This window comes from Ceratosolen solmsi, unplaced genomic scaffold (genome assembly GCF_000503995.2).
Source record: "Ceratosolen solmsi marchali unplaced genomic scaffold, CerSol_1.0 scaffold26, whole genome shotgun sequence".
Lineage (NCBI taxonomy): Eukaryota > Metazoa > Arthropoda > Insecta > Hymenoptera > Agaonidae > Ceratosolen > Ceratosolen solmsi.
The window spans coordinates 1,631,059-1,646,885 of NW_011948442.1; the positions used below are offsets into that span (position 1 = coordinate 1,631,059).

At 21.8% G+C, this 15,827-nt stretch overlaps 1 protein-coding gene across 1 annotated transcript; it reads right to left on the minus strand.

Moving 5' to 3' along the window:
- Nucleotides 1-9,826: 9,826 nt before the first annotated feature.
- LOC105365809 (uncharacterized protein C1orf43 homolog) lies at nt 9,827-11,022 on the minus strand. The gene is made up of 3 exons (XM_011504066.1): nt 10,796-11,022; nt 10,114-10,267; nt 9,827-10,056 (listed from the first exon to the last, which is right to left on the minus strand). Exons 1-3 carry the CDS (start codon nt 10,952-10,954, stop codon nt 9,827-9,829), a joined length of 543 nt encoding a protein of 180 aa, XP_011502368.1. The 5' UTR covers nt 10,955-11,022.
- Nucleotides 11,023-15,827: the final 4,805 nt, after the last annotated feature.

The following is a 15,827-nucleotide window of genomic DNA, read 5'->3' on the forward strand; positions in this document are numbered from 1 at the left end:
TGTATTGGAAATATTAAAAAATTCGTACTTTGAAAAACTAAACTTTAAATTATATATTTCAATTTGGTGTTGTTATAATGTGTAACAGATAAATAAATAAAATATAAAAATTTAAGTAAGAATGAAAGATTAAAAAATGTGTACATATGCTAATTAGATATTATTAATAAAGTTCTGTTATACTCAATCATAATCTTGATGGGGCGGTTATACCGATCAGTTTAGCTAATATGTTTCAAATGAAGAAAGCAATTTAAATTAAACCATTGAAAAATTTATACCATGAATTGTGTAATTGCAAATAAATGCCATTATTGTAAAAATGTATGAAAGAAATAATTGAAAATATTAAAATTTTTTAAATTTATCAAAATAATTAAACAAATCTTCGTAATTGAAGTATCAATTTTAAGTACCAGTTCAAAAACGTAATTGATGTTATTGACATAAACGATCAATTTTAAACCATTTTCGTATAGACATAAATATAATGGCAAATTACTTTTATTAATATAAAGTTATTAATAGAATCCATTAAATTATAAATTATTTACAAATTTATTAATAAACAAAACAGATAAATAGAATATTAAGTATTGTTTTGAAATAAAATAGAACAGTTGAAATCGTTTTACAATAAAAAAAGCGAATAAGAAATGCCAGCTTATGCAAAAAGAATGTGAAATACAGCAATAATATTGAGGAATTTATTCCACATAGTTTAAAAAATTATTAACACTTAAATGAATTACATAACCGTTAATAATACAACGCAAGTAGAGACTATAAATCCGAAATTAAATCTGTCGATAAAAAACACCATATTTTTTTAAAAAGTATTGAGTTTTTAGAAAAATATCCTCAATATCTTAAAATTCCTAAGTAAATTAATTTAAATTAAATTAAGTTTCTGAATTTTATTTTAAAAGAAAATAATTTTGTCAAATATATGAAAATTATTTTTATTTTATGAAAAATGGTTGTCATAATTAAAAAATTATATAAAAGTATTTAGTGTATTTATGAGTTTTGTACGTGAATGGAATATAATACTGAACATTAATATAATTCATAACAGCATTAAACAGTGTATCCAGATTTATAAATATTTATAAGATGAAATACATGGATTTGTTAATATAAAAAAATATTAACTCATTTTAAATATTAAGTTATCTGTATTAAATTGAGATTATCATTAAAATACTAAGTTGAAAAGCATTTTTTAGTGTTTTATATAAATGAATGGCTTAGTAGATACTTATTCGAATCTATGCAACCAAGACTTGGAGTTGAAAACAAAAATAACTTTATAAAAATGGAAATCATGCTTATACTCAAGAAAAAATAGTTTCAGAACAAAAAATCACTCAATACATTGTATCGAGATTAGTTAAAAATAAAAGTATTTTTAATAAACTAAATATATAAGATGTGATTAATAAATTCAATTACCATTGATGTAAAATGAACTATAGATCTAAATAATTGTCTTTAGAAAGAACTAACATAGTAGATATACTTAATAATATACTATAAATTATATATATTACTTCATATATGTAATATATGAAAAAATGCAAATAAATACATTTAAAAAATTAGTTTTAAAGTAATTAGTAATTAAAAAGAAATATATAACGACTTTGAATATTTAAACAAGTGAATTTTTTTACCTATTTCTTATTCATAAAAAGTAATATAACTATACAAAATAAAGTTCACAAATCTATAATCTTAAATATAAAGGAATATGTAATTATTTAAATTTATTATAAGACTTTATTTTTTCTATTTTAATGTTTTTAGCCACATTGGATACCATAAAAATCTAATAAAATAATATATATGACTATGACTGACAAGTCAACAGCTTCGATCGCAGTTGAGAATTGTATTTTTTAAATGCTTTTTTTTTTTCTAGTTCTTAAAGTACTTTATTTTATTAAATTTCTATCACTTATCTTTTTTCTCGCAAGTATATATGTGGTACTTTATAAACATTTTAATTATGCTTATATATTTTTTTTATCTATGGAATTACACTATTCTTGCATTTAATTATCTTTTATACATAAAAGATGCACTACTAATTACATGATGAAATGCTAGTTTATATTGAATCAATTTTATAATAAAATATGTTATGTATAAATTTAATAATGACTTTTTGTTGTGTGTTTATTTATTTGTGTTTGTCTAAGATTTATAAACATGTATACAATACATTTATAATTGGAATATACAAATTAGTAAAGGTAAAATACATTTTATTCTTTATTTACTGTAGTGGTACTAATAATATTTGTATAAAGTCTAATTGAGGTCAACTTTAAATAATGTTTCACTATTGTTAATTATATATATATATATATTCGATCTCATATATAATTACATATTTACTTATTTCCAAAAATACATTTTCAATTAATGTTTTAATATGTGATTAAGTACATAAATATAAAGTCATGCTGATAATTTTTATGAAATTGGTATTATTGATCATCAATTTGATCTATATAATATAAATTTGTATTGTTATTTATCATCAATATATACTTATTTATAACAATTTATAAGAAAAGTTTATAACTAATCAGAAAGATTCAATATGCATATGAAATTAAATAAAATATATAAATAAAAAGTATTGTACAAAAAAATTATTTTTACACTTCCATACCTTAACTATGGTTACAAGTGTACTTTTAATTATAATTATGCAAAAGTACAGCACATGCATAACAGACAAAAACTATGCTGTTTAGTTCTTTTGCATGATATATACAACTATTATTTATAAAAAAATTATTCATATGAGTATTATAAGAATTAAAATTGAAATGAAATGTAAATTGCTTTACATTCTTGGTATTAAATAAATTTATTGAAATTTCACAATTTTTTCCAAATTTTGACATGAATTTTGAAAAATTTTTTGCAAATTGGGAAGAAATATTGTTTAAATTAATTGAAGTATTTACTAATGCATGACAAAGGATGCAAGATTGAAATTGTAAAATATTTGAATTATAAATATCCATTTTTTTACTTACATTGTAAATTATTGAGTTATCAAAGTTAATATGATCATTTAATTTAAGAAGAAATTTCTTTGTAATATTTTGAATGGAGAATTCATAATACTCATGTAGAACCCTTTTATCAAATTCTGTATTTGCGAAATTAAAAAATTTGATATATGTAGAAGCTTCTCTTTGTGTAAATTTTTGCATTGGATACAAAAATTTTATTTTTGAATATTTTTTATTTTTAAAATAGTTTTCATAAAAAATATTACCACCTTTACCTAAAACAATATTACTAACAATTTCTGTAGCTAAATCTGTTGAAAAATCATTAAATAAAACTAAAGTACAATTTAATTTTTTAGCCACAGCAATTATCAATTTATGACGTAATTTACACAATAAATCTTGGCGTGCTGTGTCATCCCATAATTTACCAAAACACACATTTAATGCTTTTATATTTTCTAAGTCTTCTTCTAATTTAAAAGAATTAAGTAACTGAATATATTCTCTATTAAAACAAAATTCAGACAACAATGCTAAGTAAATTTCAAAATTAAAATTTTGTATTTTATTCGCTATTTCAATTACAATTTTTTTAAGATCTTGAAGTGTTTGTCTATTATTTATATTTTCTGTAAAATGGCTATAGTGAATATCAAATAATAAAGAATAAAATCTTTTTATAGATTAAGTACTCTTACCATAAATATAGAGATAATTTATTTTAGTTGCTGAGCTGTTTGGTCCATTTTGAGAAACACTTTCTTGTAATAAATGAAGTAATGAACTTAAAATAGTATTTTCAGAATGTACTATGAGGATATCTTTATTAAAAAATGAAAATTTTTGTTTATTAAAGAAAGCTTTAAATTTATACATTATATTTGACGTTGAAGTAAAGCAATCTTTGCATATACAAATATAAATTGGCTATCTTATCTTGTATTGTAACACTTCATACATTCATAATTATATCTAAAATAATAAACAATTAGCACATTTAATTATCAATACTAGATTTCAATATATTAATATAAAAATTATGTAGAAAAATTCAGATTATAAAATAAAATTTATACCTATTATTAGTACAAAAATATATTAAAATATTTATGAAATTAATTTTATGACTATTACTCACTTTATCATATTCATATATCTATTTTATTTAAGGTCATTAAATTACTTCAAAATTATTTGAAATAATCATATAATGAAATTGTATAAAAAAATCTCTAAATAAAGTATACAAGATCTATTATTACTTATTTATTATAAAAGCAAAATCAATTTTTTTAAAAAATAAGGAACCAAATAATTTATCAATATTTAATATTTTTATCTTAAAAAATATATTTATGAAATTCATTCATCTAATATGCATTTAGAGTAAAATTATCCTTAAGTTTTATAAATGAATTAAAAAATTGTTACAGTTAATATGATAGGAATAAATTTTATAAAATACATAAATATTAAAAAATATACTTTAGTCATAGACAGAACTGTATTTTAATATAAAAATATCAGTTTTTACTAACTTTAAATTAATTTTCAATTTAATAAATCAAAATATTTCAACTATTCAAAATTCTAATATCTAATATAAGATATTTTATTAAATTGTTATAAATAATTTTAAAAAATATTTTTTAAACTTAATCATGTTTCTAAAATGTAACTTGATATATTTATATTGATTATTTTGCGATACTGTCATATCTATATTTATATTTTTTAAATTATAAATAAATATTGAATCATTCACATAATTGTAAAAAATTGTTGTATCTATGTATAATTACATTATTTGCATTAGGATTAAGTATTAATGAATTACAAAGTAAAACAATTTATGCACTAAGATCTACTCACTAAGATGAACATTTTAAAAGTTGTAATCTATATATTAACTATATAAAGCACTTACATTTTGTACAACAGAAGCAAATTGTTTAAATTATATATAAGTCGTACAAGATGTATATTTATTTCTTTTACTAAATAATTTTAAATAATCTCGATATTATACTTGATCCAACGTATGGGAATTTAAGAATACAAAATATTTGTTCACATTGCATAGTTTACATTACTTTCATTTTATTTAACATATATACAGTTGAAATTTAAAATAAAGTTTACTTATAAAAATTTTAATTTTTATCCATTATAATAAATTATGAGTATTATTTTTTAAATATTAATAAAATATTTTTGGTTTAATTATGATTAATGTATAGAAAAAGGTTAAAATATAACGGGAAATCTATACAATACACTTTTTGTAAAATGTACGTAATTAGGGAAAACCTTATTGGCTCTGTGAAATTACTCAAAGTTTCAATAATACCGGTATATTATTTAAAGAATAAAGATTTTTTTTCAAAATTTGTATGTTTATAAAATTTTCTATAAATTGAAGAAATTTTTTATGCTTTATCGAATATATATTCTTATTTATATACTTAATTAAGTTTAAACAAACGTAATGATAATAAATCGAAAACCAATCGCTTTTATTATATGAACCCTATTTTACAAACAAGGAACTATGAATCAATACATATTATATTTTTATAGATATTTTATACGTATAGAATAAATTGTTCTCATATTAAATTAACTAAAATTTATCATTAAATTTTGTAATTTTATTATATTATTTATATATAACTTTTGAAGTATCAATTGGAAATTTATATCGCCAGTATTTAAAAATATCATCTTCTAGTTTGTCTAGTAGTAAAATATTAATTTTTATATATTTAATTTATCTTGAAGTTTTATTCTTATTAATGTAATATAATTCTTATTAATGGAATATTGTAATATTTATATTTATAAAACTATGAAATATAAACATTTGTTTTATATTAAAATCAAATTATGAAAGTATTTAAATAAAGTAAAATATAAAAATATAAAATAGTATCTTCATAAATATAATGAAAAATAAATGAATGTTATGTTACAATTTTTGTACTTAAAATATATCCTACGTTAATTATGCTTCTTACACGTGATCGAAACATTATTACCTCCGTTTAAAACGTAAGAAAGGCAATAGCAATATCAATATAAAGAGGCAACAGTTTGTTCTTATTAGTGGGGTTTGGGACTACCATATATCCCTGTTTATTGTCTAATTAACAATTAAAAAATTAAACAATAATTAACGAATAATGACATGCAATATAAAACTAATAAACTTGTAACTGTTATTCATAATAAATCCTCGTGTAGGTGATCAATATTTTTCATTGTTTTAATTTACTTCCGGTTTAATTTCTTTCTATATTATTATATTTTTGTTTCATATTAACCTCTATTCTGATGATTTCCCGATAGCTATGATAAACAGATTTAGTGAAGGATAATTATGTCTCATAAGAATGAAATGGAGATATAATGGATTTTTTGTAATCATTACGTTAATCACATCATGACACATGATTGTCTATATTTACTTTATTTATGCCTATATATAAATTAAGAATTACTATATATCTATATGCTATAGATTAAATGAGCCTTATAATTATTGATCAAAAAGTTCTGTTCAATTTCGATATAATGAATTAAAGTATTCAATCAGTTACATTGTATACTCTTGACATACGTAAACTGGTAGGAAATGCTCTTGTTTCATTGTTTAAAATTAAAATTATAACATCAAAGTTGCATTTAATTAAACTTTAAATACTATATATTTTAATTATTCAATTAAAAAAATTAATTTTTATTATGTAAATTCTAAATTCGATTTTTAGTTTGCTTTATTTTATTATGAACTTACTTTTTATTATAAATGTTCTTTTTTGAAGATTTTTCAATAAAATTTTTTTTATTTTAAAAAATTTCACGTTAAACTTACTATCATCATTTCATTATTAATTTGCTTTATTATTATCTTATTTTTATTTTTTATTTTATATATTATATTTATTATATTATATTATTAATATATATTATTAATATTATTAATATATTATTATTTATTATTATATAATATATATAATATAGATCTTATATTATATAAATAATATCTTATTTATAATCATATTAACTTTCTTTATTCTTTTATTTTCCATTTTATTTTTCTCTTACTCTTGTGTTATGGTCTAATTTGTTGCAGATTATCTGGTCATGTTTAGTGATGATTGCAAACTCTTTTTTCAATATTATGTTCTTCTATTTTTTTATTTATAACGCTTACTTTTCGGAGATTTGTTTGTTCAATATAATAAGTATATAATATAATTAGTATAATATATACAAATTAATATAATTAGTATAATATATACAAATTAATATATATATACAAATAAAAAGATGTGATATTCCTATAATAATTAAAGATTTGTTGAAAGTTTTTACAGTATAATTTTTTAAATCTTGCTTAAGTATTCTAAGTATTTTATTTTATATTTTTTAACTTTAGGAAAACAAATTGTGATAAAATAAAGTAATATTAACAATTTTGTATCATATTTATTATAATAGAAATCTTATGTAATATCTGAAACTGTTATTATTGAGAAAACAATAAAAACGAAATTTTATAATTTCAAGAATATAATGGTATAAAAATGTTTTTCAAAGATATATGAAATAGTTGGAATGTATCTTATGATACATGTATATTAAATTTATTAAGTAATTTTTCCATCTCAATTGACTTTTATAATTATGTATGATGGACAAATAGAATATAAATTTTGGACAACATTTATTTAGATATAATTAATTTCATATTTTTATTGTACTTTCAATTTTTTTATCGATCTATAGGTCGTGTTACACCAAGAAATATTAAAAAATTTATATGAACCCTCCGAATTAAGAAGTTGTATTTATTATATCTAATAAATAATGTAACATTATAAGGTTATATGTAATTAATAAATACATATCAGATAAACACAACATTTGCTTTTTTTATCACAGTTTAATATTAGAAATATTAATAACCTTCATGATTGTACATTGTTCATCTTAATCATCCCCTTGTAATTTATCTTTTGATAATATTTGTTGATTCCAGTTTTAAGTATTTTATTTAAATTTCAATTAAATTATTATTTTTAAGCTTATATCATTTTAATTATTAGAAATTTAATATTAGAGTTCGTACAGTTTAAAAGGTATTAATAAATTTCTACTACATAAATTTGTTGTAGATATACATCTTTAATGTTTTGTATATTATATTTAATTTATTAAAGTAATACTAGTATTTCTATACTACATTATCGTTAGTGAATATATAATTCTATAATTATTCTCATGAAATTACTGTAATTATAGCTTTATAAAACAGAAAGAAATAATTTGCTTTTGTTGAAATGTCTTAGTTATTTTTAAAAAGATTATATAATGTGGTTTTTTATTTTTAAGTTTCTAAAATAATGAAAATCAGTGTACAAAATTTCTTGTTTCTAAAAATAAGTACAATTTCATGGAACTATCCTTGTTTCATTTCATAAAATAGTAATATCTTTTAAAATATACTTCAATATAATTTGTTTTGTAACAAAAAATACTTTTCTTTTCCATAATTAGAAAAGAAAATAAGGTAAATATTCAGTTCTATGATTATAATATTATATGCTTTAGACGATTTTTAAAAAGTGCTTAATCAAGTCTAAAAATTCTGCCTACTTTTACCTCTCAATAATCAATATAATTTAGAGCTAAAGAGATTTGCCTTAACTTCTCTACTACAACTGATTTATGAATTTATTTATGTCTCATTTTAATGAAAGTTATCTGAAAGTTTTCTTAGTTTTAAAAAAGGATATTTAACTAAATATTATTATCGACAATAATTAGTGTCAAATCAACAACTTAATCCCACAGAAAAAAATGTATTAGAAGATAATTAAAAGATATTGGAATGCTTTATCAATTATAAAAAAATTATGCTTAAAAAAATATTAAGTACTGAATTTCATCATTTTATTAAATTAATATAAAGTTTGATCTGAATTTAAAGTATTGTAAGAGTTTTTAAATAAAATAAGTCATTAATGTATAGATAATTTATTTGTTAATTATTTGTTTATAGCAACCTAATTGTCTTTGAATTGTTAGATAAAAGATTAAATACAAACAGTTTTTCATATTAATTTATTGTAATACATTGATACACATATATGTAAGTATTGTAGAAAATACAATTTTAATTGTTTTATCAAAAATTTTCATCATTCAAAGAATTCGATATCTTATTAAAATTCAGTATTAAAAATAAAAAAAAATATAAAGATTAATTTTCACAACATGCCAATTAAAAATTAAGAAAAATTACTGTTATAAATACACTTTGTAATCTATTTTAACAAAATAGGATAATTTTTTAAGTAATAGTTATTCATTTATAGTAAACACAGTAAAATTTAAAAAACACTTATTAATTTACTATTTGTAAACTTAAATTTATTAGTTTGAACTTTAAACTAATTAAACAGAAATAAGTTTCATATAAAATTGAATAAATTGGAATGTTATGAATTAAATATTTCAAGAATTTCATCAGTTTTCAAAGCAATTACCAATTTTTATAGCCATTAACGCAAGTATCCAAAAAATAACAGGATGTATAAATTGAAAGACTTCATAATATAGATGATAAAATTCTGTAAATAATACCTAAATTACTGATTTTGTTTATGAACCAACAAAGCATTTTATGCATTTACGATTGCTATTGTAAAAGAAATGGTGTCAACATAAATATATTTTTAAAAGATGTATATTCATAATATAATATATTATGTGAAATATATTTATACATAAGCATCAACAAGTTTCACTAATAATTTTGAAAAAATTTCGTATTCTTCATTTTTGAATTCAGATGGATCATGTCTAGCATGTTCGTATAGATCACAAAATTTATGTATTATATGCTGTCCATTTGAATGCAAAGTAGTCGATAATGTACTGATTAAAAACCCTCGTATATTTTCATTGGGATGCCGTTTATAAAAGTTTTCATGTTGTACAATTTGAAATTCTAAAATAATGGTAATAAGGATAATTTATTATTTCACATTTAATAAAAAATATTTACCTAGTAATTTAATATCATTCACAACTTTCAATCTATGAAAATGTGATGCTGGTTTACATGTACTATTTATCCTATGGATATAGCCATCAAGATGTGGTTCATATTGTATTCTTGGTATTACTTGTATTTTTCTATTAATTTCTTTTTTAAAAGACTAAAAATAGTTATAATTTTGGTAACAAATAACATTGTTTTTAATCATTTTATTTATTTTTAATTATGTTTAATTACATTCATTGTACAAAAGAAAAATAATTTATAAAATTATTTTACATATAAAAGTTAGGTCTTATACAATAAAAATATTTGTCAAATGATAAATAATGAATGATAAACAACAGATTATTAATATTAATATTATTAATATCATATATCTTAATAAATATATAGTTAGCAATTTTATATAATTATATATACTTTAAATTTTTCAAATTAATCAAACCACATTAAATATATTTGAAATAAAATGTAGTAATTATCAAAAATTTATTTATCAAATTATTATAAAAATACATAATTCTTCTAAAGTAAGTAAATAATCTATAAACAAATAATTAGAATTCAATTTAGAAAACAGATTAACATTAAATGTCTTGTTTACTTTTAATAATTTTAAAATTATTTCTGATTTATTAATTATATACAAATCATCTTATTTCTTTGACATTTCTATGAATCTTACTTTTTTAGTATCGTGTCCTATTGGAATATGTGGACCTTCTCTAGAACGTAAAGTGAATCGCATTATTTGTCTTTTAGCAAATATAAATAAAATTAAAACTGTTTGAATACCAGCAGCAATAAATAATATAATATTAACACCCGATAACTGCTGCAACATTATTGCCAAATAAATGTTTTTTAATATTGCAATAAATTAAAATAATTTCTATTACACTTTGTGACTTAATAACTAATTATAATATTATCTATGAAATATTTTCATGAAAATGTATAACTACAATTGTTATTAAATATACTATTTGATAACCTATAAGCGAACAAAATTTAAATACTTTTTATAATAAGAGTGAGAGGATACAATAATATTCAATGTTAACTATCTACACAATTTTGTTTTTATCTATAACATATGAGTATTTTATTAAAATTAAATTATTAAAATAATTTCCTTAAATTATTTATATTTTAGTTAGTACGGTGTCACACGTACTATAAAGATCACGTTAAAAATTGAAGTTGTTTAAAAAATTTAAATCTAATATCTAGTTTACATTCCATGTGTTATTTTCTAGTTACTGTATCAGATGTAATAATGACGCAATTTTTATTTTAAATTATGATAGGAACGTTGTCTGCAACTATACATATCATTTGAGGCATGCGCAATAGACAGCTACTTTCTTATATTTATATTCATAAATTATTTTATTCCATATGTTCGTAAAAAAAATATGTACCCTAGATAAATCGAATATATGCAACAAGAAACAATAAAAGTACATTGTAAAACTAGTTCAATATTATAAAGTTCATATTATTCCTGAATCGGTGTAGACTTTTTTACTAGAGAAAATAATAATATACATCCCAATATAACTCCAACAAATGTACAAGCTTTATCCTGGAAATTATCATATCATTTATATCAAACAGACTTTTAAAGACTGGTAAGAATTTTAGATCCAGTGTTTATGTGTAACAGAATGTAATTATAGGTAACTAAGTACTCAATATTCCAAACCTTAGAATCAATAAAGACCTGATCATAAAATATTAAAATCGAAAAAGTTGTAAATTTGTATATACTTAACTTTATAAGTCTACATAGTCATTAACAATATTTAATTTAACGTATATCTATTCATATATAAAGGATAAATAACATGCTTTAAAAAAGTATTGTATAAAATATCATTATATAAATAGTAGGTTATTTAAAGACAGAATATGACCACATAAAAAATTTGAAATAAAAATATTTCAATCAACTTAAAATATGTAAAATTATGTTCAATATCGACGTTTAAAGAATGACGAAATATAAATATAGACTATTTTTGTACTAAATTATAATTATAACTTTGTTTTCATATTTTCTTATAATGTATTTAAATGTATTGAAAAATATACCTATATTTAGTTTAATAATCTAAAGATCGATATTTACTATGAAGACTGAATATTGCTAAATTTTTATTTCCTGAGATTATTTTATTATTTTCATTGTAGTTTTACACTGATTGTTAAAGCATAAAAATTTTAATATATTTTTTGTTTCGTTCGTATATCTTTCAACGATTACAAGAATATATGTTCAATGTTTTTATTTGATTAAAAACTAATAATTTATCATTCATATAAGTAATGTAATACCATAATGAATAATAATTTTATATCAGAAATAGCGAAGTGCCATAAAAGTTCTAAAAGTTATCGGAGTGCTTGCGATGTGAAATTTGATTAAACTTTACCGTGCGTTACCACAGATAAAAATTGCTAAATAAAAATGATAGAAATTGTTATTTTTGAAAATGTGTAATATATAAAATGTATATTCTCAATAACAAAGTGAAACCAAGCGAAGTGACGTAATAAATTGTTGAGTACATAAACAAATTAGCATACTGAATATACCCTTCGTTTTTCAATTAATTTTTTTGTATTTGTAAAATTTAAAATATTTATATAATTTGGTTGATGATTTATTATCATGAAAATATTGCGACTGTGTATAAGAAGTATGTTATATGTTTTCCGTTAAATATAAAGTATGTGCATGTATTGACCGTTTACGAAATATAGAAAATACGTATTTTATATTGTGCGGAATTCCAGTCACCCATCATCGTGGTCGAAAGACCAAGATGGTTGGATTAGACCATATTTACCATTTTACTGGTGGAACAGTGCGAAAAAGTGACAGGTTAATGCTTCAATTCAGTAATCAACATAATTGTTTTTGGTGCTATTTTTTTAGTTTTGAATTACAAACATGTCATGGCATCTTCACTGAGAGAGTTAGGTTTGTCGCGTGTTTCCTTTAAATATGCGCACGGCAGATTACTTAGCTGACAACGAAGTATAGGTGTCGCTATGCCTAAAGTTTTGCATGACGTCAGAGATTACAGTTTTCGAACTTTCGAGAACTCCAGAAAAACAAGGCTCTACAAATTTAGTAGAATTCAAAACGACGTTGCTATTCCAAAACTAGATAAAGATTAGATTATGATCATAAGCAAAGGCTTTAAAATAATCGAGAAATTTCGGAGTCAATGTTTACGATTTCGCGAGCTAGAAAGATTACAAATTTCGGAAAATTTTCTTGGAAAGTACTCCAATCCTGAACATATATGTATGCAATAAATGTAAGAAATGCTTTCTAATATACTAGAATAATTAAAAATATTTTATATTCTTAGTTACAATTAATATTGCTTAGATTCAGACTATATTTTTAATGAATATCAGATGATCTATTCGGTCTAATTTTTTAATTAAATTTACTTTCGAATTAGATTTAGGCAACCATCAATTCAACAAATTTATTTAATGGATTAAGCATTTTTATAAGTGATAATCATTTGGATTCAAATGTTTTAATTAATATTCATTATTAGTATTCATAGTTATGGAGATTTATATTTTAAATACAGTTCTAAAATGATAATAGAAATATTTGCAACATTGATATTTGTCGAGATTTAAAAAAACTTTAGTTTTAAAATTCTGCATTTGACTTAGAAACTAACTTAAAAAAAGACATGTTTTTTTTTTGTAAAATCAATTAATTCTTTTGATTATTGGATGTTCATTAATTATATTATATTTGTTTATTTTCTTAATAATTTTCTTTATATTTTTTATTAAAAATAAATTATAATTATACTATCACAACACAAAATCATTAAATCTAATGATTTTATTGCGTATATTAGTGGACCATATGTAATGATAAATGTATTAGAGAAAAAATCAAAATAAAGCATAATCGTAAAATAAGAGCACATACCACAGTTTTCATTGTTAAATTATAACTTAAGAAATTCCATTATTTCCTCGAACGAAATACATTAATGTACTTAAATAACTAATTTATTTAAACTTTCAATATAAAATATTTGCTTATTTATCCTTTTCAATCGTTCATATAGTAAAAAAGTGATCAAAGATATATTTTTAGAAATATATCATTAGATATTTTCTTCTAATATCATTAGAAATTATTGCTTCCCCTATTTGGATAACAAACTCGTAGCAATAAGAAAATGTAAGTGTATGTATGTTAATCATATAAATTTAATTATTTTTATTGAAATTTCTTTATTACTCATTTATGAAAAAATTTTGAGATGTCAGGTACAAAAAAATGAATTTTTTTTTCATAAAGTAGATTATAGTGTTGATCGAGCAAAATAATATTTAGTTAAAATAAACTCTGATAAAGTGATTTATTAATTCATTATTTGGATTCTAGCAATCGAACAATTGAATAATAAATATAAATTAAAATAGCAGGTAATTGTTTAGAATTAATCAAAAGACCATTAGATGTTATATGGGAAAAATGCGTGGGCAAGTGGATGGATTAGTACATTGATTCAATAGTTACATATGCGTTTCTTGTTGCTGTTTATTCCGTCTCTTTTCCAAATATAGGGACGTTTATTGTTGATGAAATTATAGATAAACCTTGTTGCTCTGTGGTGGTTGGCACGGAGAAATGATGCAGTGTTATACCAAATGGCGCAAAGTAGGCGTCATGCAGGATGAGCATAAGCAAAATATCTCTAAGTAAGTGAGTCGTACGCGTGGGCACGAGCCTTGAAATAAAGTGAAAATCTCCTAAGCACAGGTTGTGCAAATAATAGGAAATTCTAGCTTATACTATCAATTGGCCTTGAGCTTTGAAGTATGCTGTGGTGCCTGATAACTGGATATATCGTGTGAGACTGGTGGCGAAGCACTTCGATTGAGAAGATTACTAGTGAAGCTTGTCAAGAGGGAAATTCCTTGAACTGTGAGTAGTGTGTCTTGGTGCGAATTGCTAATTCCTCTAAATAAGTGAGTCGTGCGCGTGGGCACAAGTCTTGAAATAGAGGAAAGATTTACACGAACATTACACTAAATGGTGCGAAGTAGGCATCATGTAGGATGAGCACGAGCGAAAATCTCCTTAGGCACAAACTGGCGACTGGAGAGACCTGTGTGAACTGATGGCAAAACACTTTATATTAAGAAGATTATTAACGAAGACTTTCTTCGGACTCAGCTGATATGACTTTTTCCTTTTCTTTCTCCTTACGAGAGGGTTTTAGTTGGATCGGCAAGGTGAGCGTTGAATGGCGCGATCATAGGCTTCGTGCACGTGGGGTACGAGCAAGTTCTCCTTTGGGCACAGACATTGAAATTAGTTAGGCTAATGTTGCGTTTACCTTTGAAACGACTTTGACCCTGAAGTATGCTTGGTGAATTAGCTCCTGGAGAGACTTTGGTTGGAAGATGGTGGCTATGGCGCCGTCAGTTGACGAGATTACAAATGAAGACACGACTTCCGACTCAGCTGAGGAAACTTCCCCCTTTCTTGGTGACTTCAACATGAATATTTGAATATTGTGTTTTTTCCTCTTAAATAGTTCACTGATCCTGGTGTCCATTTGTGATCTCTTCCTTTTTCTTGTATCCAATCGGACAGTTTACCGATTCATGGATGAGAGCAGCGCCTCTCGCGACATAGTCTTCAGTTAAGAAAT

Excerpts from the sequence above, each read along its gene's own strand:
- LOC105365809 (XM_011504066.1), bottom strand. The coding sequence starts at position 10,954 with ATGTTGCAGCAGTTATCGGGTGTTAATATTATATTATTTATTGCTGCT. Across the intron at positions 10,268-10,795 it reads TAGGACACGATACTAAAAAA|TCTTTTAAAAAAGAAATTAA; the intron begins GTAAGATTCATA and ends AACTATTTTTAG. Across the intron at positions 10,057-10,113 it reads GAATGATATTAAATTACTAG|AATTTCAAATTGTACAACAT; the intron begins GTAAATATTTTT and ends CCATTATTTTAG.